General features: G+C 44.9%; 1 protein-coding gene across 1 annotated transcript; it reads right to left on the bottom strand.

The window, feature by feature from the left end:
- Positions 1-1310: 1310 nt before the first annotated feature.
- Positions 1311-25465, bottom strand: LOC127544710 (venom factor-like). The gene is given in 42 exon segments (XM_051971473.1): positions 1311-1695; positions 1985-2120; positions 3341-3424; positions 3599-3682; positions 4570-4659; positions 5217-5322; positions 6283-6369; positions 7179-7266; positions 7583-7625; positions 7860-7944; positions 8401-8460; positions 8600-8758; positions 8835-9004; positions 9637-9790; positions 10013-10108; positions 11138-11306; positions 11916-11991; positions 13423-13626; positions 13748-13834; positions 14523-14574; positions 15132-15338; positions 16693-16832; positions 16971-17056; positions 17378-17501; positions 17578-17775; positions 17999-18079; positions 18508-18637; positions 18726-18887; positions 19307-19507; positions 19672-19884; positions 20031-20171; positions 20446-20561; positions 20830-20947; positions 21034-21136; positions 21406-21427; positions 21430-21492; positions 21676-21758; positions 21964-22052; positions 22182-22252; positions 22511-22673; positions 23538-23745; positions 24156-25465. Coding segments are annotated over 42 exon segments (4959 nt in total). The 5' UTR covers positions 24233-25465; the 3' UTR covers positions 1311-1562.
- Between the last annotated feature and the right edge of the window lie 998 nt (positions 25466-26463).

Genomic DNA, 26463 nt, shown 5'->3' with positions numbered 1-26463 from the left:
ACATTATCCCTTGCATTCACTTCTGTTCCGATTTTTCCCCTCTCTCCCTCCACCCCCTCCCCCAGATGGCAAGCAGTCCTTTACATGTTGAATAGGTTACAGTATATCCTGGATACAATATACGTGTGCAGAACCGAACAGTTTTCTTGTTGCACAGGGAGAATTGAATTCAGAAGGTATAAATAACCCGGGAAGAAAAACAAAAATGCAAGCAGTTTATATTCATCTCCCAGTGTTCTTTCTTTGGGTGTAGCTGCTTCTGCCCATCTTTGATCAATTGAAACTGAATTAGCTCTCTTTATCGAAGAGATCCACTTTCATCAGAATACATCCTCAAACAGTATCATTGTTGAGGTATATAATGATCTCCTGGATGAACTTTATTCTCTATATTGATTCCATTACCTCTCTCAGGAAATGCATTATTGCTTCATCACTGGCCCTTTGGAATTGAGGCCAGTTATTACATTGTTTAGAGTTCTTAAGTCTTTCAAAATCATTTTTCCTTACAATTCTCTTTTTATTGTGTAAATCATTCTCTTATTTCTGTTCACTTTACTTTATCAGTTCACATAAGTCTTCCCAGGTATCTTTGAAATCATCCCTTTTGTCTTTTCTTATAGTATAATAATATTCTCTTAATTCATATGCTATCATTTGTTTAACCATTCTCCAAGTAAGAGATAGCCCCTTAGTTGGCAGTTCTTTGCCACCATAAAAAGAAATGCTATAAATGTTTTTGTATATATAGTTCCTTTTTCTCTTTCTTTAATAATCTTGGGCATATTCTCCCCAACTTCCTTCTCTCTCTCTCTCTCTCTTTGTCTCTCTCTCTCTCTCTGTCTCTGTCTCTCTGTCTCTGTCTCTGTCTGTCTGTCTCTGACTCTCTCTCTCTCTGTTTTTCTCTCTCTCCCTCTCTTTGTCTCTCTCTCTCTCTCTGTGTCTCTCTGTCTCTGTCTCTCTCTGTCTCTGTTTCTCTCTCTCTGTCTCTATTTCTCTCTCTCTGTCTCTGTTTCTCTCTCTCTGTCTCTCTCTCTCTCTCCCTACGTCCCTCCTGTTCTTACCCTCTCTGTGGGAACCACACAGAAGTCCCTATATCTAGAAGTTTCTGGATCCTCTTGCTAAATTCACCCTAAGCCTTTGTCTATGATATACCTATCCTTTATTTGGGACTTAACCTGTTCCAAATCTCTGAGAATGCTGGTACCAAAGTACCTGGGCCAGATATTCATAATCCTTAGGTTACTAAAAATGATGTTTTTTTTGGCCAGAGCCCCTGGATCATTAGGAAGGAATAGTCTGGATACCAATTGTTTTTTAAATCCTCAAAATTTTATTGATGCTTTTTTTCTTTTTTTTTAAATATCATCATTTCCCAATGAGTCCCTGTTCCCAAATAGAACAAATATAAAAAATGAGAAGAAGAAAAACAAATTATTACAATAGCTACGTCTGAAATTGTATGTCACATTTTGTGCCTCTACCAGCTCTCTGCTGAGTGATAGGAGGCATTCATATTCTTTATTATCACTCCTCTGAGGGCACAGCTGGATGCTGACCAGCTAATTTTCACAGCCATGATTACTTAGAAATTCTGAAAACTTTTCCAGTTCATTTCGAAATTCCAAAAAATCGACATCAGATATTTCTGGCCACTTGATGATGAAGGTATCTGTGCTTAAAGCATAGCTGTAGCTGTTAAAACAAGAAGAAAGAGGAAAAGAGGAGATTAAGTTTCTTCATCTTGTCCGATGGGAAAGACTCATGCATTGCAGAGCTGAAGTTTGATTTGTTGGCTAGAGAGGCTTGGAGGCTGAGACTTGAGGTCTAAAGCCTGCCGTAATGCCAGCTCTGTCTCACATCCTAGGTCCCACCGTTCTTTACATAGAGAGCTCAGAGATTAGAGTAGAACAGGATCCTTGCCATAGGCTAGGGAACTCTTCAAACCCCACACCTAACAAGCAAGACCACCCCTGCAACTTACTTATCTCTCGTCTTCCACAGATCTGATGACTGGCCCATGATTAAATATGTCTCATTGGCCTTCAGCCCAAGGGCATGGAAACACATTATGTGGGAGATAAATTTTTTGTTTTTGTTGAGAACTCCAATGTCTGTACCTGTAAGGTAGAGAAATGAGGAAGGTTCCTTAGCTTCTGTAAGGAAGTTTAAAAATGTCAGAATTAGAGTCAGGTTAAGAGCTGAAGATGCCGATGAACCTTCTTCTGAGAAGGGAACTCACAACTGGAGGAACTGAGGCTGAGGAGGAGAATCTACCCTAACTATAACCCTTCTCAAGTACTTTGGAATTAGACACCATATAGGCTATCAAGACTGGGAGGAGGAAGAGGGGAAAACATCAGATTTTGGAGGCAGAAAAGCTTGATCTTTTACTTAACATCACTAAAACGACTCCAAACTTTCTGACTCTTTTTCTTTGAGTGTAAAATTCAATAAATTTCAATGGCCCTCTAGTGTTTGAAGAATAAAATAGAGAATCTTCTAATTAGCTTTTAAAGTTCTTCCTAACCTGGCTCCTTCATATCATTTTGGTTTTCTTATACTTGTTCCTGTCCATAGAATCTGCTCCAGAATCTGCCTTTTGGTTGTTCCTTTTCCAAGACATCCCATCTTCCAAATTTGAGCTTTGCCCTAGCTGTTTCCCATGCCTGGAACTCTCTTCCTCTACATCTCTACCCTTTAGTATTCCTGATTTCCTTCAAGTCTTTTTTTTTCTTCTTAAGGCAATTGGGGTTAAGTGACTTGCTCAGGGTCACACAATTAGGAAGTGTTAAGTGTCTGAGGTCCAGTTTGAACCCAGGGGTCCTCCCCACTTCTGTAAGAAGTCTTATCTAGTCCTTCTTACTCTTAATGCTTTCCCTCCACAATCACCCCCAATTTAACCTGCTTATAGCTTGTTTGGAAATGTTTGTGTGTCTCTTCCCCCCGCCCCAACCATGAGATTTGGAATTCCATGATAGTAGGGAACGTTTATTTCCTTTTTTTGTCTCCCCAGCATTTAGCACACCCCTTGGCACTTAGAAGGCGCTTAATAAATGTTTGTTGACTGAGTAAAATGAAGGGATCGGGTTAGGTAATCAGTAAGGTCTCTCCAGCTATACATTCCATGATTCTAAAATGAAGAGGGATTAATGGCACTTTGGATGTGGGTGACATAAAAGTCTCATGGATGTGATTCTTCTGCCTGTTGTTAGAAGCAGTTCCCCTTCTAATTGGCCCAGTTTCACCATTGTTTCTGAATGTGCAGTAAGCCCAGACTATTTCCCTCTGAACCAGTTTTCCTCTGCCCTCCCCAGACTTATGCATCTAGTGCACTCACCACTTTTGATGACTTCCAGGATTTTCATAGTGTAGTAGACATAGGTATCAATCTGCTCCAGTTCTGTCAAGTGGGCCTTATAAACTGATTGGAAAATAAGGTCATCTAGCTTTGTTGAGTAGGAACCCACTCCCAGCTCTCGCCCACCCTTAACCCATATGGATTCATGGATTCATTTGAGCCCTGTTTATCAAAGGTGTCCATCACATAAGAATCTTGGGCCCCACTGTAAGCTATGGGAGGGACTTTGGCACTTACCAAAGTCAACACTTGGCTGACAAGCTGTGATCTGCAGTTCCTTTTGGTTGATATTGTGGTTACTGGTTAGGGATGGACACTTTTCTGAATTCATTAGAGAGAATGGAGCCCAAAGGAAAAAAAACAGACAGATAAATGGAAGGACAGAGAATTGGGCAGATGCATGGATAGACAGATAGACGAATAATGTCAGCTTCAATCAAAAGCTTCCAGACTCTTTCACTCCTTTGCTCCAAACTATTCTTCAGTCCCCCTGCCCATAAAAAAATAAAAATGGAAACCCCTCCAACTTTGTCATCTTCTGTCTTCCCTGACCTCTTCAGTAATAATAGCTTTCATAGAGCATTTTAAAGTTTGAAAAACACTTTAAAATATCTCATTTTGTTCAAAGGAATAATGGGAAGTAGGTGTTATTATTGTTTGAATTTTATAGATGAGGCAGACAGAAGGAGGGAAAGGGGAGTGAATGGAATGGAAGGGAAGGGAAGGGAAGAAAATGAAGGGAAAAGAAAGGAAAAAAAGGGAAAGGGAGATAAAAAAGGGAAGGGAAGGGAAAGGGATAGAAGGAAAGGAAAGGAAAGGAAGCAAAGCTACCAAGTATCTGAGGCTTGAGATTTGAACTCAGGTCTTTCTGGATGCATGTTCAATCGTCTAACTACAGTGCCTCCAAATGATTGTCTCCCATATTCCTTCCCAGCATTATGGTTTATAGAGCCCTTTAAAGGTTGCAAAATTGGCCTGTCTCTGATTCCATGTATCCTTGCAATAAATTGTGCCTAGGAGAGAGCATTTTCCAAAGTAATTCTTATGCTCTTATTAATTTTAAAAAAATATTTCCCCCTAAAGTTAATTCTTTTATCTCTAGAGGCCACTATGGGCCTCTTATAGTGACCAGGGTAGAAACATCTCTTCCTGCCTGTCTAGCTCTTCTCCATGCCCCATGACCCAGATGGGCCAGAGCCCCAGCTCACCTTCAGCACACCGGCAGACGTCTTTATGGCAGAGCCTTCTCATAAGCACAGCATCTCCCGGCACATTGTAGAAGACCCTGCATCTCTCCTCTGACATTCCCCCATGGGGTTAGCAAAGAAACAAGGGACTTAAAACCAAGGAACCTTCAGGGTCCTGCAGCTTTCCTAGTATCAAAGACCTCTACTGGCCTGAATTGATTTGAGTCATAGCAGGCAGAATGATGGAGCAGATCATTTGTGGTGCTTTGCACCATAATCCAAACCCCTGAATCTCCTGCGCCAGCTTCTGGTGTCCAGAAAATATCTAAGTTCTTCAGTTTCTCCCCCTTTACAGTGTGCATTCCTAGCCTTCTCATTCCAAAGGTGATTCCTTGATCTCCATTCTGTAGCCTGTGACATTCCTGTTCCTTATGCCTGAGGGATAGAGACTGTAGCTCTCTCCTGAGCTCCTAGAATTCTCAGGTCCTACTTAAATACTATCTGAAGGACCAGGGGGTGTTCTGTGCTTCCTTTGGCTCTTCCCCTTCCAGATGTTGCCTCCTTAGCTCTCCTCTGGATACTTTTACAGCCTTCTAGATCCGGCTCATCTCCTTTTCCCTACTCTTGAAGTCACAGTCATCAATTCCATTCACTTTGATCCTACTCACCAGGCTCATAGTAGTTGATGATGGTGACAGGAGCAGCTTGCAAGAGTTCTGTATTAAGTAGCCGGTGAATGCGGAAGCTCAGCACAGTGTTCATTTGGTTGGAGAGCTGAGAGAGAGGGCAGACAGGGTCCTGTCTAGGTACTGACTATGGAAGACATTCCCCATGGGGAGTGCTGACCATGGGACATAATGACTGTGAAGAACTCTGATTGCAGGGATACTATTTTGAGGTACACTGACTATAGAGATGCTAACCAGGGAAGCACTGATCAAGGAACACTGAACACTGAAATTATTTGTGGGAAGGGATCAGTAGGCCCAGAAGTATTAATCATGAAACATTTGGGGAAGAAGACCTGCCTGGGAAGGGGTGGACTCCATAAATCTGTATCTAGGACCAAAAGGGGTGCCTGATGCTCTAGCTAGAGAAATAACCATTGCCCTCACATATTCTAATATGTTAGTGGGCACAGGTTACAGAAAGATGTATATCTGTGTGCCAACTCACTGTGTGCTAATGCGTATGGGACAGAGGCAGTTGTATGTGTCAGCTGCCCCATACACCAATGGGGAAGCTAGAGAAGAGAGATATTTGGGGTGTTTGTTCCTGAGCGCCTTCCCTCTGAGATTACTTCTAATTTATCATTTATATGTCTTGTTTGTACATAGGTGTGTTTGGTTTTTTTTATATGTTATCTCCCCCATTATATTGTGAGCTCCTTGAAAGCAATAACTATTGTTTATCCTCCTATCCCCAGCACTTTTGATTTAATATTGTGCCAGAGATACATTTAATAAATGCTGCTTGACTGATTTTACCTTTTAATGATCATGAACCAGAGGGAGCAATGGATATAAGTCTGAGAAAATTGGGTAACTGAGTATTTGTTTCCTGTATGTGCTAATGAGTCATATATTGGGGCAGCTCCTGAATAGCTTAATGAAAGTAGTCCAGAGAATATTGTATTTTGAGGGTCAGTTCCTTGATGTGCCTTCAGAATGCCAGGAAGTACATCCCTATGTTTGGGGCTGATTTCCCAGGTGACCTGGACAGTTCTGGTCTCACCTTTTCCAGATAGAGGATGACAGAGCTGTTACTGGAGCTGGTCTTGGTCTCATATTGGAAAGCATACATCTCAATGTTGCTTGTAAGCTGAAATAGAGGGATGGGGACATCCAAGACTTGTAATATCTAGGACTTGGGAACATTGGGTACTAAGATGACAGGCCTCTTGGATATCACAAATAAGAGACTTGGGGATTTGGAGCATATCAGAAGTTTAGAATGTTGGTGATTTGGAAACAATGGGTGATTGGGCAGGACAGGGATACTTAGTACTGGAAACTTAGGGGTATCAGAAGCTCGGGGCCTCTGTGACATTAGGAATTTGAGAGATTAGAAACTCGGGGACTAGGAGATATAGGAGATATTGAGGTTGTCAAGGATTTAGATGGTGGAAACTCAAAGACTTGAGGGACTCAGGAATGTTGGGGTGCTAAGCCCTAAAGGAAGCCCTAAAGGAAATGGCATCAATGCCCATCAAGACTGAGGGGAAGTACCTATTCATTTGCAAGACTTGGGAAATTTGAGGCCCAATTCCTTACATATGAACAGAGATACCCTCTTTGGAAGTGTTATTGTTCAATGGAAATGGGTCCAGGAGAGATAAGTCAGGAGCCCCAGGGCCCAGGCTTGGTCCTGCCACCGAGTTGCTATGTGACATTGGGCAAATGATACTCATTCTCTTAGATTTCTTTTTCTGTAGAATTGGGGCTATGTACTACTTGGCTTGTTGTTTCCCTCTTTGACAACTACTAGGAGATACCAGGAGAACAAAGCTTTAGGCACAAACCTTTCTGGAGGGTGTAAAGAAATAATGGGGACAATTTCTGATTAGTCACCAACTGTAGCTATCATTCCAGATACAACTAAGGATCCTCCCTCTCCTTTCTCTGAATCACCTGCTTTAAGTCACCCTCATCAGGATAGAAACCAGTCAACAGCGACACTTCCAGGATAGTCATTGTGGCATCTTGGGGCCCCGTGTACCTGAAGGTAGAGGGCTACCTCAGTGAAGCAGGAGGCTTGGGCAGGTTGGGAGTATTCAGGGGGTGGGGCTTTGATGTCCGAAGGGATTCCTGCCAAATCTGAGGACCTGATACTGTAACAAACATCCACAGACAGGCCACGTGGCATCACAGGGTGTGATAGTTCCTAGCAAAGTCCGCTTACATAATCTATAAGATTCGGAGCCACAGGGCCTCCAGTGCCAAGGGCCTTGAGCACTGTGATGGGACAGGATAGATCATGTCCTGAGGGACAGGAAATCAGGGTATCTCATAGAAGTAAATAGAAATGGGAGTACCTTGCCTCAATCCTCAAATGATAGGTCTCTTCTTCTCTTCTCTCTGTGGAAATACCCATAAGAGAAAGCCTGGGGAGGAGCTGAGACTCCAGGGATATTTCTGTGCTCGCCCTTAGAACCAGTGAGGGAGACTTTCAGATATGTTACTTTCCGCAAGAAAAGGCTGGAAGTCTGCTCCTCTCAGGGTTGGGATGGGGGAGAATATCAGACTTATCAAGGACATGGGGATGGCTCCTTCCTTCAGGAAGGCCCGAAAGTGTTAGTGAAGGGGGCTCACCATCAGGATGCAAGGTTACGTTCAGATGATAAGGGTGGCAAGAGCTCTTTTGGCTGTGTGGAAGCTTGTGGTAAATGGTCAAGACCTGGACCAAGAGAAGACGAAAGAGAGGAGAATAAGAGGGGTCAGAGCATCCGGTTCAATAGTCAGTCTTCCCATTGCATGAGTCTTTTCTCCAATTCAGGGCAAGGGTGGGGGTGGGGATGGGAGACTATTTCTACTTTCCATTTCTAGGATTGCAGTGGAGATCTCCCTATGAAAATGAGCGGCCCTACCTATCTACCCATGTGCTGATTGGCAAGAGAAGGGAGCTCTTGAGGACAGGGATAGACTCTAACTGGGGAAAGAAAGTCAGAAGGATCTCAGGCAAGGGAGTGGGAGAGAAACCCTCCTTAGGTTTTTCCTGGCTGAGGCTAAGTGACAGATTTCTTGGGACTCAAGCCAGGAGGGATGAGGGACTTCTGAGGAGCAGGAACATCCTAGCTCATCTTCCCATACAACATCTTGACCTGGAACCCAGAAGAAGAAAATTCAGACTCACAGAGAGGGTACCTTTTCCAGTACCACTAGCTTTGATGATGAGGTCATCCTGTGCCGAGAACTGAGGGCAAAATAAAGAATGCCAGAGTTATGGAGGAACCTTAGAAGCTCCCTTAGGGCAGACCGTGCTAGTCCCAGATCAAGGCTGCAGGGACAGGGAGGGCCTGGAAGCCTGAGCTGGGTCTCACACCAGACCATACCTTGTGAGAGCGGAGCTGGTAGGAACTAGTCTGGTCAAAGGTCCACCTCACAGCGAACTCCCGTGTGGGAACGGCGATCTGGACCTGGATGGCCGAGTCCCCGCCAGCGGGGATGGCCTGTCTGTACCGTGTCAGGGCCTCAAGTGCCACCACTGTGGTCTGTGCAGGAAAGAAAGGCGCGATGGTTTCCTGTGGCCTGGCCAGCGGTACCTGTGGGGCCCTCCGCCTTAGTCACCTGGGTGCTGTGGAAGCCGCCACCGAGCTCCCGCCGCTCAATGAGCCACTTGCTGATAGCATGTGTATCTCCATGCCGACCGAGCTGCAGCTTCTGCAGGAGAGCATACGCCGTGGCCTCCACCGTGGAGAGAGACTTCTTGTCATTTTTCACCTGCCAGTGACTCTTATCTAAGAAAGAGGCGTAACTGGTTACCCCCCAGCCTCTGTGGTCTCTGGGCCAGCTCGAGAATTGGAGAGTCGGAGGCTCAGGTGAGGGATTCGAATCCTCTCTAACGCTTAATGTCTGGACAAGAGAGCTGACTTCTGTTGTCTACTGTTCCTTTTAAGTGGTAGTCCAGGGCAGAATCTTAGTGAGAATGTCATCCTCTAAGAGCTGGAGGAAGTAACCAAGGAAACTGCTCCTATAGACTGGATTCCGACCAACATGAAGAAAGTGGTTGCTGAACAGAAAAAATAGGAGCCTGGCTTGGGGGAGGGCAGAGAAGGGAGAAATAGGTGGCTAACAGATGATAGACAGAAAAAGGAAGCAAGACCTGTACCTGGATTATTTGTAGAGTAGACTCTAAAGGGTTCAGTGAAAGGATATTGGTTTAAACCAATTGGTTTAATATTTTGCAGGAGAAATTAGCCCAAGAAGCATGAGAAGCTTTTATGAGAAATTCTCAAAATATATGTAAATATAAGGAGGAAAAAGGGATGCTGGCCAGAGATCAACTCAATAATAGCTTGGAGCCCCACATTATCTTGATACAGGTAGATGGTAACATACAGCTGTTATCCCATAGGATGCTCAGACTCACCTGGTGATGCAAAATCATCCAGTCGGTCATCAGCCCGGGGGCTGTCCGCAAGGGCCAGGGCATAAGAGGCAACGGCCACACTGAACACTGTTTTCAGATTCGGTAGCTGCTGCTCAAGGAAGGTGGCAGCCCTCTGGATACTGGCACTCACGTTCTATGAGGCACGGTGGTCAGAAGAGCCTGGCATTTATCCTGGTAAACCAGCACTGCTCCCTGCCCTGGTACCTCCCTGTGGGCCAGCCCCAGTGCCTCCCAACGGGGCCAGCTACCTCTCATTGGAGCCTGGACCCCACCACCAAGGGCACAGAAAAAACCACACTTCTGTGTCTCCCCAGACTCCCCTGTGTTTCCCTGTGTCAGTGACAATGCTTCCTACCAGGTCCTCAGAGGTACATAGAATCTTGCCTTCCTTCAGGGCAATCAGCACCAGAGCAGTCAGAGAAACTTTGGCCTCTGAACCCCAATATCCGCCCTGCAGATGTGGGAGGAACCACAACAGCTGGAGATTGTTGGGCTCAGTTTGGGACCCCTCCCTTTCTAGGAAGGCTTCCTAAATTGCTGGTATGATCTCCCTAAGTCAAGTTGGGCAATGGGAAGAAAAGGAAAAAACCCAGACCATGCTCCCTTAGAAGATTAGGGTCTGATTGGAGACATGGCATTAGATCCCTAAGTTTCACATTCAGAGTCACAGAATAGTTAAGGGCTCTGGTGCAATGTTCTCATTTTACAGAAACTGAGCCCAAAGAAGAGAAGGGACTTGCTCATTATCATACAGCAAATTGGTCTCTAGACTCTAAGCCAGGACTCCCAGTTCTCAGCCTAAGACTCTCTCCACTGACTTATGCTGCCTTCTCTCAGGTGTCATTCTTTGTCCCATTTCTGAGGTGCCAAATTTCAAGTGAGAGGATTTGAGTTTGAATCTTGGCTCCTTGATTTTCGGCCTGTGGGTCCTTGAGCAAGTCACTTCATCTGAGTGTCATTTTATGAGAAATAAACGAGTTGGACTCGATAATCCCTAAGTCTTGTCTGCTATACCACCAAATCTCCTGGGATCCCTGATGACCACAAGCCCCAAGGGCCCAAGGATCTCTTCCAGCCCACAGTAGAGGGCTTCCATCTCTGTCCTGACCCCAGCTTTGCTTAGGACTTGTTCTATTTTCCTGTGTATAACTTGATTTGTATTTTCTCACATATTGATTCCTCCCATCGGACTATAAACTCCTTGAGGCCAGGGATTCTTTTGTCTCTTGACATCAGTAGCACTTGGCAAGTGCCTGGCACATAGTAGGCCCTTAATAAGTATTTATTGCCTTGGATTGAATTGAATCGAACTGTACCAGTGTCCAAAACTGACTTTCAAGACTCTGGGGCAGGGGGCCTAGCTAAATTTAGGAGGAAAGGAGGATGCCTTAATGGGCAATGGGCCCAGAGAAGCCATTATCTCTCCGTCCCCTTTTAACTACTCTCTTGCTTCTTTGTAAAAAGAAGCCCAAATGCTTACCTGCATGGACTTTACAATCACTGGGGCTTTTTCCTGGAAGCTTCCATCCTCTTCTTGTCTCTGGGTAATGAGCCATTTGGCACTGCTGCACAGAATATCTAGCTCTATTTTATTATTGGTCATTAACTTGAAGGCCATAGCAAAAACCCTGAATGCATAGCTGGTGAGCCTGCAGAATAGAGGAGGTGTGCACAGATGTTAGATGGCCATAGAGACACAGGAAATATGGCACAGAGGTTTTGTTCCTTTAACTTTCCTCTGAGGTTAAGGTCTACTTCTCTTCCCCCACCCCCCAAGGCGAATGAGCTCCATCAGTATGTTAATTAATATTTCTAATTGTCATATTCAATCCGACTTTGAGCTTTCCAGGAAAGATATTATTGTCCTCATGTTACAGATGGGCAAACTGAGGCTTCATACAATGAATTAACCCAACAAAGTTGGCGGTGGAACCCGTATCTCCTGATTCCCAGACTTGGACTCTTATGTTAGTTGTGGGGGCAGCAACATCCACATCTGCATCTCACCTATAATACACCAAGCTTTTACAGTTTTGGGATGAGAAAAGGGGATTCCTGCCCTGTCCCCAGAAAAATGTGCTTTTCCAGTTTCCTGACCACAACACCCAGTGTGTGGTTAGATGGCCTGGATTCAGCACTGGGGACAATTCTAGGACCGAGCAGGATAAGATAAGGATATTGCAGTACTTCAAGAATGGGATGTGTGTGGAATGATGGGGGAAAGCCTTGGCCCGCGGCAATGACAGCAGCTTCCTCACCATGTGCTCCCAGGACTTTCCTGGTGGATGTGATAGGTACCCTCTGAATTCCGGTGAGTCAACATCCGAGCATAACCTGTCAGGAAGATGGCAGAGGGTCAGCCCAGATACTGGACCCCAGTGAAACCTCAGGGGGTATCAGTGTCCAAGTGCAACAGAACCGGGAGGCTCAGCGTCTCTGAGTGTAACTGAACACCGTGGTCAGGGTTGGAGCCTGATAGAACGTGGAGGAAAGGTGTCTGAGACTGACTGTAACTTAGGACAGTATCGGTGTTTAAGTGAATCTCAGAGGTTCACCACACCCAAAGGAAACGTGGGGAAGGGGTCAGAGTCTGAATGTAACTTTCCATTGTGTAGTGTAATTTGGGGCATGTTCCATCCTAGCAGGACTAGGGTGTCACACCTAACAAAAGGCATATTACAAGGTAGGTATGGAAGAGTCATTGTCTGAGTATCAATTGATTATTCTAGTTTCTTTTTTGAGAGGTAATTGGGGTTAAGTGACTTGCCCAGGGTCACACAGCTAGGAAATGGTAAGTGTCTGGGGCCACATATGAACTCAGGTTCTCCTGACTCCAGGACCTGTGCTCTGTCCACTGCATGCACCATTTAGCTGTCCTGTCTGGCTGTAAGTTGGGAAGAATAATCATCGATATCTAATTTGTGATTGGGAGTCAGTGTCCCTTTTTCACTGGATGTATCTTGCACATACAATTTTATGTATGCTACCTTCTCCATTAAAACATAAACTCCCAGAACCAGGAGAACATTGTGTAAGTAACAGTATCATTGTATGATGATCAGCAAAGATTGATTTAGCTCTTCTCAGCAATTTGGTGATCCAGGATAATCCCCAAAGACTCATGATGGAAAATGTTATCCATATCCAGGATTATAGAATTTGAATGCAGATCAAAGCAAACTGTTTTCACTTTGGGGGGTAGTTTTCCCCTTTTGTTCTGTTTTTTTTTACAACATGTTTAATATGGAAATATATTTAATATGATTGCACAGGTATAACCTATATTAGATTGCTTGCTATCTTGGGGGAGAGGAAGAAGAAGAGAGAAAATTTGGAACTCAAAATCTTACAAAAATATCTTTACATAGAATTGGAGAAAAAAAATACTACTTAAAGAAATGAATATAGGCTCCTCGAGAGCATTGCTTTAGCACTTTAATCCCTGTCAACTGACAAAAAAATTCAGTCAGATGATAACTGTGTGTGTGTGTGTGTGTGTGTGTGTGTGTGTGTGCGTGCGCATAAGTGGCTGTGTGTAAATGTTTAATTTTAACCTGGGGAAATGGTCAGTGTCTGGGTGCAGAGGGAGGAGGACCGTCAGTATGTAAGTGAGGAAATGCCATGCCCTGGGAATACTTGTGCAAGGCAGGGATTCTGATATAACTTGGGAGTTGATGTTTGTGGGTTAGAGTGGAATGGCCAGGGGAAACATGTACCCATGTTGGGAAGAGCTAACAGCCTCCTCCAATTCACATAGACACTTACCAGAAGCAATGTTGTCCATCACCTGTTTTCTTCGCTCCACTCCAACTTGACCCCACTGCCCCGTGGCATCCAAGTATTGGGTCAGGATGACCAGAGGGGCCAAAGAGCTCAGGGTCTGCTCAGGACAGCCTGTTGGCACTGTTAGCAGCTTGTGCAATTCAGATGGTGTCAGCGCTCCAAGGATGGGCTCACCAAGAATGTCTCCTGGAAAGAAAGAGATGAGAGGCCATCATTCTGAGAGTAGCCCTCCTCGGGCTAAGGAAAGGATGGGTTCCCCCCTAGTCCAGCAGTCTCACTTCTATGGGGATGAGCTTGCTCTTATTACCTTGTACACTGACAAACACTTCTGCATTTGTGCCAGGCACCATGTTTTCAAAGACACTTCTCTGCACAATTTCCTGCTGGGTAAGACCTAGGTAGAAATGAATTTCCCATAGTTTCCTAGTTCCAGGAACTCTTCAAGATATTCCTGGAGAGTGAAGTCAAGGGATGCAAAAAGATTGACCTGCCAATTCCAATGGACTTGTGATGGAAAGAGCCATCCCTCTCCAGAGAGAAGTCTATGGATTTTGAATGTGAATCACAGCATAGTATTTTCACCTTTTTGTTGTTGTTTGCTTGGGTTTTTTAATATCATTTTCCCCCCTTTGATCTAATTTTTCTTGCACAGTATGGTATATGTGGAAATATGTTTAGATGAATTGCACATGTGTAACCTATATTGGATTACTTGTTGTCTAGAGGAGGTGAGAAGTGGGAAAGGAGGGAAAAAATTTGGAACACAAGATTTTGCAAGGATAGATGTTGAAAATGATTTTTGTATATTTTTGTATATATTATGTACTGCATATTTGCATCTATTATGTATTATATATATTTGAAAAATAAAAAGCTATTATTATTTTAAGAAAGACTAAACTGTGACAGAGGCAATTGGAGCTGGTGGAATTTAGCCTCATGGACTAGCTAGATTATTTTAGGAGCAAGGCTTCTGAGTTCCTCCCCTGTGCTCCAACTTGGTGGCTTTCAGACCTCCAGGAACATCCCCACACCTGTGCCTGTGCTTTCCCATCCCTCCTAGAGCCAGTGTTCTCACAAACCTTTGGGGTCCAACAGCATACTATAAGAGAGTCTCTCTATCTGTCCTTCTGCCTGTAGTCAAAAGAATTTCAAAATAGAAGAGGGAACTTAGAGATCATGATCATGTAGTCCAATCCCTCCACCCATTTTAGAGTTGGGAGAGGTTAAGACTAAAATAGGTAAAGGGACCTAGCATGGTATAGTGGTTATTTGTTGGATATAGAGTCGGACAAACTGAATTCAAATTCCTATTTACTACTTGTGTGATCTCAAGCAAGTCATTTACTTCCTCTTGGTCTCATTTTCCTGATGATAATGTTAATAATAATAATATTTACATTGCTCTTGCAACATGCTTTATAAATATAATTGCATTTGATCCATCTATACAGATCCTGAGAGGGAGGTGCTCTGATAATCTTCATATTATAGATAACGGAACTGAGGCGAAGAAATATTAAGTGATGCTCCCAGAGTCACACAACCAGCTAGTAAGTTTCAAGGTACAATTTGAACTCAGTTCTTCCTGACTCTTGTCCAGTACTCTCTTGACTATGTCATGTTTCCTCCTATCTGTAAACCAACAGCCCATCTATCTATCTGGTCTCAACCTTAAGAGATTTAGTTACCTGAACAAAGAGGGTTTTCTTCACTTGGTCCCAGACTCCAGATCCCTCAACTTTGACTTCCACATCAACTTTGCCCTGCTCTACAGGAAGCACAATGAAGTACACCACCCTGGAGGAGGCAGGAGGCACGGAGACTCTCTGGAAGAAGGACTGGGTCTTGCTGGCCTTACTACACAGCGCCTTCTTGTAGGGAAATTCTACACGAACCTGGGTTGGAAAAGAATAAGGACAGACAGTATCATCACAACCAAGAGGACCCTGATAGCTGTTCATGGGGAGCACCTAATAATTTCATTTCCTCAACAGGAGAATGAGGGAGAATCTGGAACTTGCTCTCACATCTCAGCCTAATAGGGACTGGAAAGAGAGAGTGGGACAGCCCACGTAAAAGCAACATAGCAAGCAGGTCCTAGATTCATAGAATATTAGCAATGGAAGGCACATCTGGACTTTCAAACTACTCATTTTATGGATCGATCAATTCATCAACAAGCATTTATTAGGTGCCTGCCACCAGGGACTATCGGGAATTAGGGTTGCAAAGACACAATTTAGGGTTACAAAGATTAGGTTACACAATTAGAGTTACAAAGACACAATGAAACAATTCCTGACCTCAAGGAGCTTACATTCTTTAAAAAAAAAGACAACAGTTACACATATAAATATATACAAAATATCAGCGAAGTAAATATGAAGGGATTGGAAGGAGGAGGAAGGGAGGCACTTCAGCCAGGAGGATCAGGAAATGATTTGTGTAGGAGATGGCAACTGAATTAAGCCTTGAAAGAAATTAGATTCTCAGAGGCAGAGGAGGGGAAGCAGGGGAGATTCTCAGAGGCAGAGGAGGGGAAGCAGGGGAGATTCTCAGAGGCAGAGGAGGGGAAGCAGGGGAGATTCTCAGAGGCAGAGGAGGGGAAGCAGTGGATTCTAGACTTGGAAGATATCTTGGGTAAAGGAGATGGCTGGGGTACCTATCATGTATGAGGAATAACAAAGACAGTTCGGCTGTACCAGAGTCCATGGAAGGGAGTAATGTGAAATAAGTCCAGAAAGGTAAGTTGAGGCCAGATCATCAAGAGACTTAAATGATACAGAGAGGACTTTGTAGTTTATTTGTCTTTTGAAATCAGATCTTCCAGATTCTAAGCCTAGTGCTCTACCCAATGAGACACTTAGCTGTGATTTTATTGATAGAGAGAACTGGAAATCCACAATATGACCTAGTTTTCTGCTATCCTGGTTATTGATTGTCTCCCATGAACCCAGAGAATTGGGTGCTTTCTCAGCATTCCCCTATACTTTGGGGACCAGGCCAAACACATCCCATGGGGTTGATCTAGAAATGTCTGGTTGATTGATGGTCAATGCATGGGAATGCAGGTCCATTGTAAAGAGAGGTCACGATGATATCCTGCTGACTCATGGCCTGTTCACTGCTCATGGATCCCACAGATCTCACTCGTGTCCCTCACATATGCACCTCTTATGGTCCCTTTAGAACTTGCTCCTGTCTCACTCAGGATTCCCTTATGGCTCAAAGCGCCCACTGATTCCTCACCCGGGCAGTTCTTTTCAGGTAGCTATGCAGCACGGCTTGGATTTGGACCTGCTCATTCCTGACCACAGAGAAGGGCAGCTTCAGGTCCATGAAGAAAACCTTCCTGACCACCAGCTCTAGGGGCTCTGAGATGCAAACACCTGACACAAGGAAAGACAGAGGAAGGGGAGAAGTTTATGCAAAGGGAGATTTGGGACTATTGGAACAAGTAGGTCTGGCAATGCTTACGTGCTGAACAATCACTGGGACTTTCGGATGTGGGGGCAGGGAAGACTCACCTTTGCCCTTCCGGAGGCTCACAGCCATGATTTGCCAAGTGGTGATGGAATCAGGCAGGGTCACAGGGATGATCATAGAAGCAAGTCTAGGGGGTGAGGTGGGGGTGGGGACATTTCCATTTTAACCAGTTGCCACTGCATTAAGCCAGTCAATTGTTCAAGGACTGTTGTTACTGTCTTGGGGTTAAGGTCTGGCACAATCCCTATTGTGGGGTTATGGTCACTCTCCCACAACCAAACCCCATAGTCTTTACCCTCGTATTTCAGTTGTATCATCACTTTTTTTTTTTTTTTGCTTCTCCAGCCACTGTTTTGTATTAATAGTTGTTATTGCTGAGGTCACACTCTCTCTCTGGTTTTGGTCCTAAGACACTGGGGGAAGGAACCCTAGGGAGCCTCAGTCTTACCTTGAACCCCGGGCAGGGTTTTTGGGCAAAGTGACCTTTCTCCAGAGCCAAGTCTCAGGGAAGACTGTGCGTACTGGCAAGTCCTCTTCCAGGATCCACAAGTCTGGGTCCTCATCTTCGTCAGCTGTGAGACATGTGTGTGGGGTCCCTGCCCCCCGGCTCACCCTCTCCTACCTCCTCCTCCTTGTCCCCATCCTTACCAGTCCCCAGCACCAGCCTCTCCGCCTGGGCCTCCTGATCCAGCATTGCCCCGTGGTGACAGCACTGTAGAAAGGCAGCCTTGCAGGCGGGGCCGTGGCGTACCCAGGGCACCCGGTCCTCGCATGAGAGTCCGACAGGCCCCTCCCGAAAGCCTGCCTCACAGCAGCGTCGCTCCAGCTGGACCCTGAATTCATTCACTGCATAAGGAAGGAATGGAGGGGAAGGTCCTGAGCTCACATGGAACAAGAACACAGAAGCTCTTCTTTTCTATCCCCCAGTCTTTGCCTTCCCCATTTCTCAAATATTTCTTTAAAGTTGAGGGGTCCAGGGTTTGGAAATGAGAGATTCAGTACTTTGGGAGTATCAAGATTTGAGGTTCATGGATTTAAGGAGCAGCCACCACAAAGGTATGATACTAACCTTTTTGTCTTTTTTTTTCCAGAATTTTCAGGGACCTGCTTTTGCGTGAGGAAGAGGAGGAACTCCGGGGGCATTGCCAGTCTAGAGGGATGGGGAAGATCCTCTGAATTGTGCACCAGGACATCTGGTCATTTCAAATTGTACTTCCTATCTCCAAGAATGAGTGTAGCTCACTGGCTGGGGATGGATAGCTAGATTTTTTCTTTGCCCCTAATCTACGTCCCTACCCCCATTATGGCCAAAGACCCTGTTGGTGGTGAAATTCTCCTAGCTCCCTCCATGTAGTCTCCTTCATAGCCACCTTCCTAATCACCTTGAATCAGAAGAATTTTAGCAACTACCTAGCATCACTCTATTTTACAGGTGGGGAAACTGAGCCTCAGAGTGGAGAAAGGGACTTTTCCAAGATTCAAGATTCTGCTTTTCTATATCTAGTGTTATTTATACTATATCACTCGACTCCCTCGCAGGCCCCTCTCCCCCGGCATCCCGAGGTCTCTCTCTCCCACCTTCACTAGCCACCGTGTTTATCCCAGCACTGGTTGTGAGGTCCAGACCAGCATCCGTAAAAACACCCAGGTTGTCTCTCCCACTTCCTGCAGTGCAGCCAATGTCTCGAGTCTCCACCACATCCCAAACCTGTGGACCATCAAGGAAGAACTTAAGCCGGGTTGTCCCAAGCTAAGCCCAGTAGCAATTGGATCTGGACTTCCTTGGATGACCTTACCTTCTTTTGGGAAATCTTGTGCTTGCTGTTTAGGGCGTAGACAGCTTTGTCCACGGCAACCAGGCCCACCAGAGCATGAGGGTCACCAGTCAGCAGTAGGTTCACAAGGACACTGGGTTCATATACTCCATCATCAGTTGAGTCCTTCAGGCCTATCTGAAGCTGAATGGGCATGGGTAGGTAAGGCTAAGTTGAGGCACAGAAAGGTATGGGAATGGGGTTCCCCAGCTTCTTCCCTGGGTCTGTGTGGGATTTAGCTGTTCCTACCTGTCTTGCCCAGCCTTCTCAGCCCAGTTTTCTCACCAGCACTCAGTGCTCCCCCTGAGAACTTGCTCTTAAAGACTCCTGACTGCATAATCTATCTCACTGCTCTCTGCCCCTCTGATCCCACTGTCTTTAGTCTCTTCTCCTCCCAGAAGCCTTTTTCGATCACTCCAATCCAGATTGAGCTTTTCTATCTCTGACCTCAGGGGTTTTATGGCTTGGACCCTACATTAGCATCCTAGGAAGAACAGAGAAGGCATTGGAGACAGGGACATTGGGGGACAGAGGTGGAGGAGGGAAGGGAGGTCATGGCTCACAGTGCCCATGCATGTGTCCTTCACATCAATCCAGATGGAGTCGGCCACGAGCTCTGGACTGGAGCCTGGGAGGATGTAATAGGCTAGGATACGGAAGGATGGCAGTAGTTCTGGCCTCACAAGGACCATGGAAGATGTTACAATGCCCCCTGCTCTCCTGGGCTCGATCTGGACATGTGTGATCTGCCCTTTGCTCAGTAACTTAGCAAAGAGGAGAAAAGGAAGGGGAAGCACAATGATGAACAATTCTGGAAGGGCTGGCAGACCTGAAAGTCAGGTACCACTTCCCTCTCTAAGGTCCCCCTCCTCATCCCTGGGTAGTAACTACTGAGCACGTCCCAGAGTGCTTGGGACCCTCTCCTCACCAAGATGGTGAAGTGTGTGATTCTCTCTTTGATGTCCTGATTCTTGTGCCTTGTATTGAGGCTTAATTGAAAGCTTTTCCCAATCTCAGTTTCCAAAGTGTTGACCTCAATGTGTAGGAAGTTTTCAGAGTTTTCCTGAGTCTTATAGGCCTGGATTGTCAACTCAGCTGAGGCCTGTTCATGGGGCTGAAGAAGCTCATCCTTTGTTTCCACCTAGGGAGAGGTGGGCATTAGATCTGGGAATGAAGTCATCCCTTCCAGCAGCAGCCCTTTCCCAGGTTCTCTGTTCCTTCCGGGTTTCCTTATTCTTTCCACTCCATCTTTAATTAATCCCAGGGGACTGGGTTCTATGTCCTTACTCGAATGGACAGTTTCTCCAAATTGATTGCAGTGTTAAGGGTCAAGGAACCAAGCCCTTCAGCTGAAGTCTGGACCCTGTTGCCTTCACATTGCACAGGAACCTCAGATGCTGGAGATCCATCAAGATGGGTGACTGAGACCTGTGAATAGAGTTGGTGGGGGAAGGATATATACTGTTGTTTAGTTCTAATATCAGGTAGTATCTGGGGAGAGTCTCATGTCTGTGCTGGTGGACAGTCTGTTCTGGGAGGAAATGAGTATCCTAGAAAAGAGTGGGGTTTCTATCCTAGGAGTGAGGGAAAGGGTCTAGAATGTGGGGGGAGTGTCTTTGATTTTGGGGAAGAAGTCTCTGTCTTGGGGGGTGGGGAGAAAGATAAAGGATGGGCACATCTGCACCCTTTGGTAACTTCTCACCCCAAAGTGGAAGGGCATTCCAGGCTTGAAATAATGAGGTGTTCTGGTGAATCTGATATTATAGGGACTCTGGACTATCTTCACCCCTGAGTGCTCAGCCTGAACCATTTCACCTGCTGTGTAAATAAAAAAGTCTCTGAGGAGAGCAGGCCTCAGGAGACTAGGTAACTTCTGATCTCTCTCCCCCCAATCAGTGGAGAGGATTTTAAGCCTTTTGACCCATTTTACAGATAAGAAAAGTGAGATTCTAAAAAAAATAGAATTATTTTTTATGCCCAAATAAGTCCCCTCCTCATTCCCTTCCTCCCTTTTCTTCTTCCAGCCCAGTTTAGGAGAACAACAAGAAGAGGTGCAGTAGTGGAGAAAGGAAAGAGGGTCACCTACCAGAGGAGAATACAGTAACATTGACAAAAATTGAAACCCCCAGGAGATTGTTGAGATCCTGGAACTGTGTGGTCAGGGTGTCCTTGCTGAGGGAAGCATGTCCATGGCCTTCAGAAATCTGGCTCAGGAAAAAAGAGAAGAAAAACTGAGAAGGGAAAGGGGACCCTCAGAAGATGGCGGGGATTAGAGGGGATCAGTGCTGACCTTTACTCTCTGCAGTGAGTCCTGGATGGCAATCCAACTAGAGTCCAGTTTTATCCCAAAAATGGCCACGGCATGTCCATCAACAGGCTTGTTGAAAACATATCTAGAGACCCAGAGAAAATTGTCTTGCTAGTTCTGAAGTACCTTCACACAACCTCACAGAGCTACTAGGACCCCAGTTCTCACTTTTCCCAAATGCTTCAGAAGCCAAATACCTGAGATTTCCCCCAGTTTTCTTTACAGAAGAGGCTGGGGAATACCTGGTCCCAGACCCAAGTGCCTCTCTATCTCCCTTTCTGACCCTTCGTACTTCCATAATCCATGGAAGGCATTTCTCTCCTCTGTCTGAATATGAGGGATGGAAATGCTCACCTGGCCTCAATATCAATCCCAAAGTCATGTCATTAAGGTAGAAGAAGGTCTTATTGGGAACCAACTGGACCTCAAAGGATGGGAGCACTAAAAAGAGAGAAAGTGTGGAGCTGATGAAGAGGTGAGCTTCAAAGGAGAAGAGAACCTAGAGCCTAGAGTCCAAAGCCCCAGGCCAAAAACCCAGAATCCCAGTTCTTCAAATCCAGCAGCTAGAACTCGAGAATCCTAGACCACATAGCCAATGTTGTAGTATGACCCAAGGTTGCTTACCATATTCTTTCACTTCAAAGGACACACTGTATGGATTCTGGGGCCCACTCTGATAATGGGCCTCAATAGTCCAGGTTCCAAAACTGAAGCAGGAAGGTCACAGTCTAGAACCAATGGTTAGTCAACCCCCTCCTCCAGACTTCCCTCCCTCTGGTCCCACTTTGGGAAGGCCTGGTGTAAATGGGAGAAGGTAGAGAAAGGGAGGGAGGAAGAGAAGCAGGAGGAAGGGGAGGAAGGAGAGGTATCAGAGGGAGGAGATTTTGGGGTAGGGAGTAGAGAAGGGGATACCTGACCAATTCAGGGAGCTGGAAGGAACCCACAAAGAAACCACTCTCCTCCCCTAGGTTCTGGCTGATGACCGAGATGCCTTGAGGATTCTGGAGGGGGGAAGAGGAGAGTCAGGAGATACTGAAACCCACCCCCCACTCCTAGTTCACATTTCCCAGGGTCTCCCCAGCTCTGTTGAGTTGCCTAGGACCCAGTTCTCAAGACCCATAAGAAACAACCTTTATGTTGATGGTGAATGGCCTCAACACTGGGTCTAAACCATGGTTCACTGTGAACACCCTGTATTGAACTGGGAGGGAAACAAAAGTATGTTGTTGTCCAGAGCCCAGATATTTTGACCCTAGAAGTCAGTGCTGAGAAATCCTAGACAGTGAAGAAAACCTGAAGATTCTGGGCATTAATTGAGAGCCCCAGCCCTTAAGCAGTCTGGGAAACCTGGAACCCAGAGATTTTGGATGATGGAGAGAGAAAGGGGAGCCTTCTGGGCAATGCCAGAAGCTATGAGTCAGCCTTCCCTCCTCTTTCCCTCCCAGGCATTGGGACCCACTCCATTGCTCAGGGGTATAGATGGTCTTATCCGTCTGGATGAAGATGTAGCCAGCATGTGGAGCAACCAGGATGGTTTTCATCAGAGAGAAGTTCTTGGAGGAGGCTTTGAGGACCACATACTGCTTCCCTGGACGTGGAGGGAAGACTACGCTATCCGGGATCTGGGAAGAATACGCCTCCAATTCAGTACCTTTCCTTCAAACCTGCTCCCTCCCACTGACTTCCTTGGTTCTGTCTGGGGCACCTCCATTTATCCAAGAGTTCTTAACTTCAGGCTTATCTTTTGCTTCTTCTCTTTTTTTCTCTCAACTCTAAGATCCAATCAGTTACCAAGTCCTGCTCTTCCCATTCTGCTAACATCACTCACAAATATTTTTGCTTCTCCCATTTTGTCACCCGGGCATATTAGCAAATACGAGTGATATAAAAACAAATGTTAATTGGATTTTCTTAAATGAAGGAGTTGGAAGATGACCTTTCTTTAAGGTTCCTTTGTGGTCCCTTCAGATTCTAGCTCTGATTGGGTCCATATGTAGCACATTTGCAGAGAGCAACTGTATTAGGAAATGTCTAATTTTTCTTTCAGACTTTGGTCTCTTTAGTTTATACATTCCTTTTTAAAATTGAGTATTTTATATTTTTATAAATAACTACATACATATCCGTGCTTCTTATGCACGAAGGTAATCATGGCAATCTCCTGCTTAAAAATTTCCCTGTTGTCTTTCAAATAAAGTTTCAACTCTTCTGCCTGACATCTCGTTCCTGGCCAGTCTTGGAAAGTCAGAAGTCATATAGTCCAATCCCTTGCCTCTGGATTTTAAGGCTTCCAAGAACCATGGACTAGAGTCCATGATTCAAACCTTACTCTTAGGAAGTTCCTTTTAGGGTCTGACCAAACCAACTTTAATCCTGAGACCAGGTATTCCAGAGTTGCCTCTAAGTGAAGGGGCATTGGAGGATCTGTCATGGAGTCTCTACTAAACCCAGCCTCACAACATGGCACGCCAAACTACACCACATACCGTCACAGGAGCCAAGGCCATATAGTTGTTTTCTAGGTTGAGTGTGAGCGGTAGGTTATATAACAACTTCCTCTCTAGGGGAAAGTCCCAAATGGTGAGAAACACTTCAAGAGTCTCGACCAGAGGCTGCTCAGGGTCTGGATGCACCTGCAGCATGATGTTCTCTGGGCTCCCCACCCATAGAACTCGAGGGGCCACCAGGAGGTACCTGTACCAGGAGATGCACAATGGACAACAAGCTGAGGGGAGCCCGGGCCAAAAGGCTGTCCAGAGGACACACAGTGTGTGGAAAAGGCCAAGAATATCACATGGAGTTATGCAGAAAGAAAAACACCAGGGATTATACTAAAAAATGCCGAGGAGACCCCTTCCAGGAGCTAGACCTACAGAAGAAAACTCTCTAAAAAACCTAATAGAAGTTATAGGATCTCAGAGCTAGAAGGGTTCTTAACTGGGAGGTATACAGAGGGAAAGAAACACAATGATGCGAATACACCAATATGTAGAAGGAATCGATCACGAAAAGAGAAATACTCCAAAGACACTTGGAGACATGTTGATAGAAAAAGATACAGATGTGGCCAGAGGGAGATACATCCCGTCCCCTCCCCTACTCACAGAGGGTCTCCATGGGCAAGAGGGAGACCCAGAAGGAGAAGCAGTTGTGACAGAGCCAGGATCTTGGGGGCCTCCATGGCAGAGGCTAGCAAGGTAACAGTGGAAGAAGCGGGCTGATATATCTGGGCCAGCTGCTCTCTGGTTATTTGTTTTGGCTTTATCTTTAGACCAAGTTAATTACCAACTGAACTGAGAAGACTTCCCATAAATCCCATGGGATAGTGGGCTGCTTCCTTCAGCCCAGCCCCAGTAGTAGCCCTGATCCCAGGTCCTCCCCTATCAGCGGATTCTTGCTCCCAAAATGATTTTCTTGGGTCTGGAAAGGGCTAAATTGTGACTCCCTTCCCCCTAAGAGGAATTCCCCCTATCTCATTGAAGGGGAAAGGCCTTTCTAGTGGCCAAGACCTCAAAGGCCAATGTACAATGTCCAGCTCAGGCAACTGTTAGCCGCTCATTGCCCCTTCTCTGCCCTGTGTAAAGTAACAGAAATTTCCTGGAATCATGAGATGAAGAGTTAGAATTACCTTTAGACATTATTTAATGAATGGCTTCATTTTATAGGTGGGAAAATTTCAGACTTAAAGGGAAGATCTCTTACACTAGATAATACAGATAGAGGACTGTAAGAATTAAAGTTATATAAGGGGCCAACCAATCAACATATGATCCAACCTCCTGAAAGCTCTAAAAGAGATGAAATTCATTTGCCCATAGTTACACAGGGAGAAACGGGAAGAGATGAGAGATAAAATCAAATACTGCCTGGTTACCAGTTCAGTAATTACCCTATAACCCATGCAAAAAAAAAAAAAAAAAAAAGCAAAACCCTACAGATTTTCTAGGGTTGCTTCTATATGAAGAATTTATAGTCTCTTTGGTCCCACCTCCCAGACATAGCAGAAGCATCTTTCCTACAGTCATACAGGAATGTCTTTCTCTCTTTATTATTATTCCCTCTTTATTATTATTATTCTGCTCTCTTTGTCTTCTGCTTCTTTCTCTGCGCTCTTGATCCTGGAAAATTATAGTCCTCTCTGCCTTCTTGCTGCTTCCTGTATTTTATAAAACCATGTGAGATTAAATAGAACAAGTAAAGAGAAGCTTGGTTTTAGTCAAGAAGACTTGACTCTGTCTGTTCTCAGATATTAACTGTGTGATCCTGCATAAGTCCCTTATCTTTTCTATACCTCAGTTTCTCCATCCATACAATGAGAGTGTTAGAGGTCCTTCAACCCCATCTTCTAATTTCTATTTTAGTTTTTAGCCACTCTACCTAAAGCTAGCATCATCACCACATCTTTTCCTATCTTTGAAACTTAAGGTCTTTCTTTTTTTTTTTAAATTATTTTTAAAATTCTAAAATTAAACACCAAATAAAATGTGCATTTCCATATACAAAGAAGAGAAAGAGGTTTGTGCATGGAACTGTGAGTTCCCATACCATTTGCTTTTCCTTTTAAATATATAATAAATCCAATGTTAACTTTCAAAAACTGTCCTACTTGTTTTTGTTTCCTTCTGTTCTGTTCTGTACTTGGAAAAAACCTTCAAAATGCCTTTTTTTCCCTTTCTGTTCTTTTTTGACAACTATTTTTATCAACATCCTTTTCCCTGTTAATTGTCATTGATGTTTTTCATTCATTTCTGTCATGTCCAACTCTTCATGACCCCTTTTTGGAGTTCTCTTGACAAAGATATTGGAGTACTTTGCCATTTCTTTCTCTAGCCCAATTTATAGATGAGGAACTGACGTAAACAGCATTAAGTGATTTGCTCAGGATCACATAACTAATAAATGTCTGAGGCCAGATTTGAACTCAGGAAGAGGAGCCTTCTTGACTCGCGACTTGGTATTGTAGCTACTGCACCACTTAGCTGCCCCATACCTAACAATTCTGTCTTCCATTAGAAAAAAGAAAAAATCCTTCTAACAAGAATGAGTCGTTAAGCTAAACAAATTGCCACATGGGCTATGTCTGAAAACATATGTCTCTGAAAAACATATGAAAATAAATGTCTGAAAACATACATCTCATTCCTGACTTCGGTCCATCACCTCTCTGGCAGGGAAAACACTTTTCTAATATCTTTCCCCAGTAGCAACATCTACCTGCACAGTCCCGACACACTCCTGAGAGAACCCAATGCCCTCATCCTCAAGGCCTTTTCTCCTTTTCTAAGCTATAGCTTATTCACACTTCTCACCAGCCAAATGAACAGCTCACACATCTCACTGGCTTCAGCCAAATAAATCCCTTTTCTCCTTGTCTCACTCCAAGAGCCTATGTAAGGAAGAACTAGACAAGTG

This window comes from Antechinus flavipes, chromosome 1, assembly GCF_016432865.1.
Source record: "Antechinus flavipes isolate AdamAnt ecotype Samford, QLD, Australia chromosome 1, AdamAnt_v2, whole genome shotgun sequence".
Lineage (NCBI taxonomy): Eukaryota > Metazoa > Chordata > Mammalia > Dasyuromorphia > Dasyuridae > Antechinus > Antechinus flavipes.
This window is presented reverse-complemented; position numbering and strand designations above follow the sequence as displayed.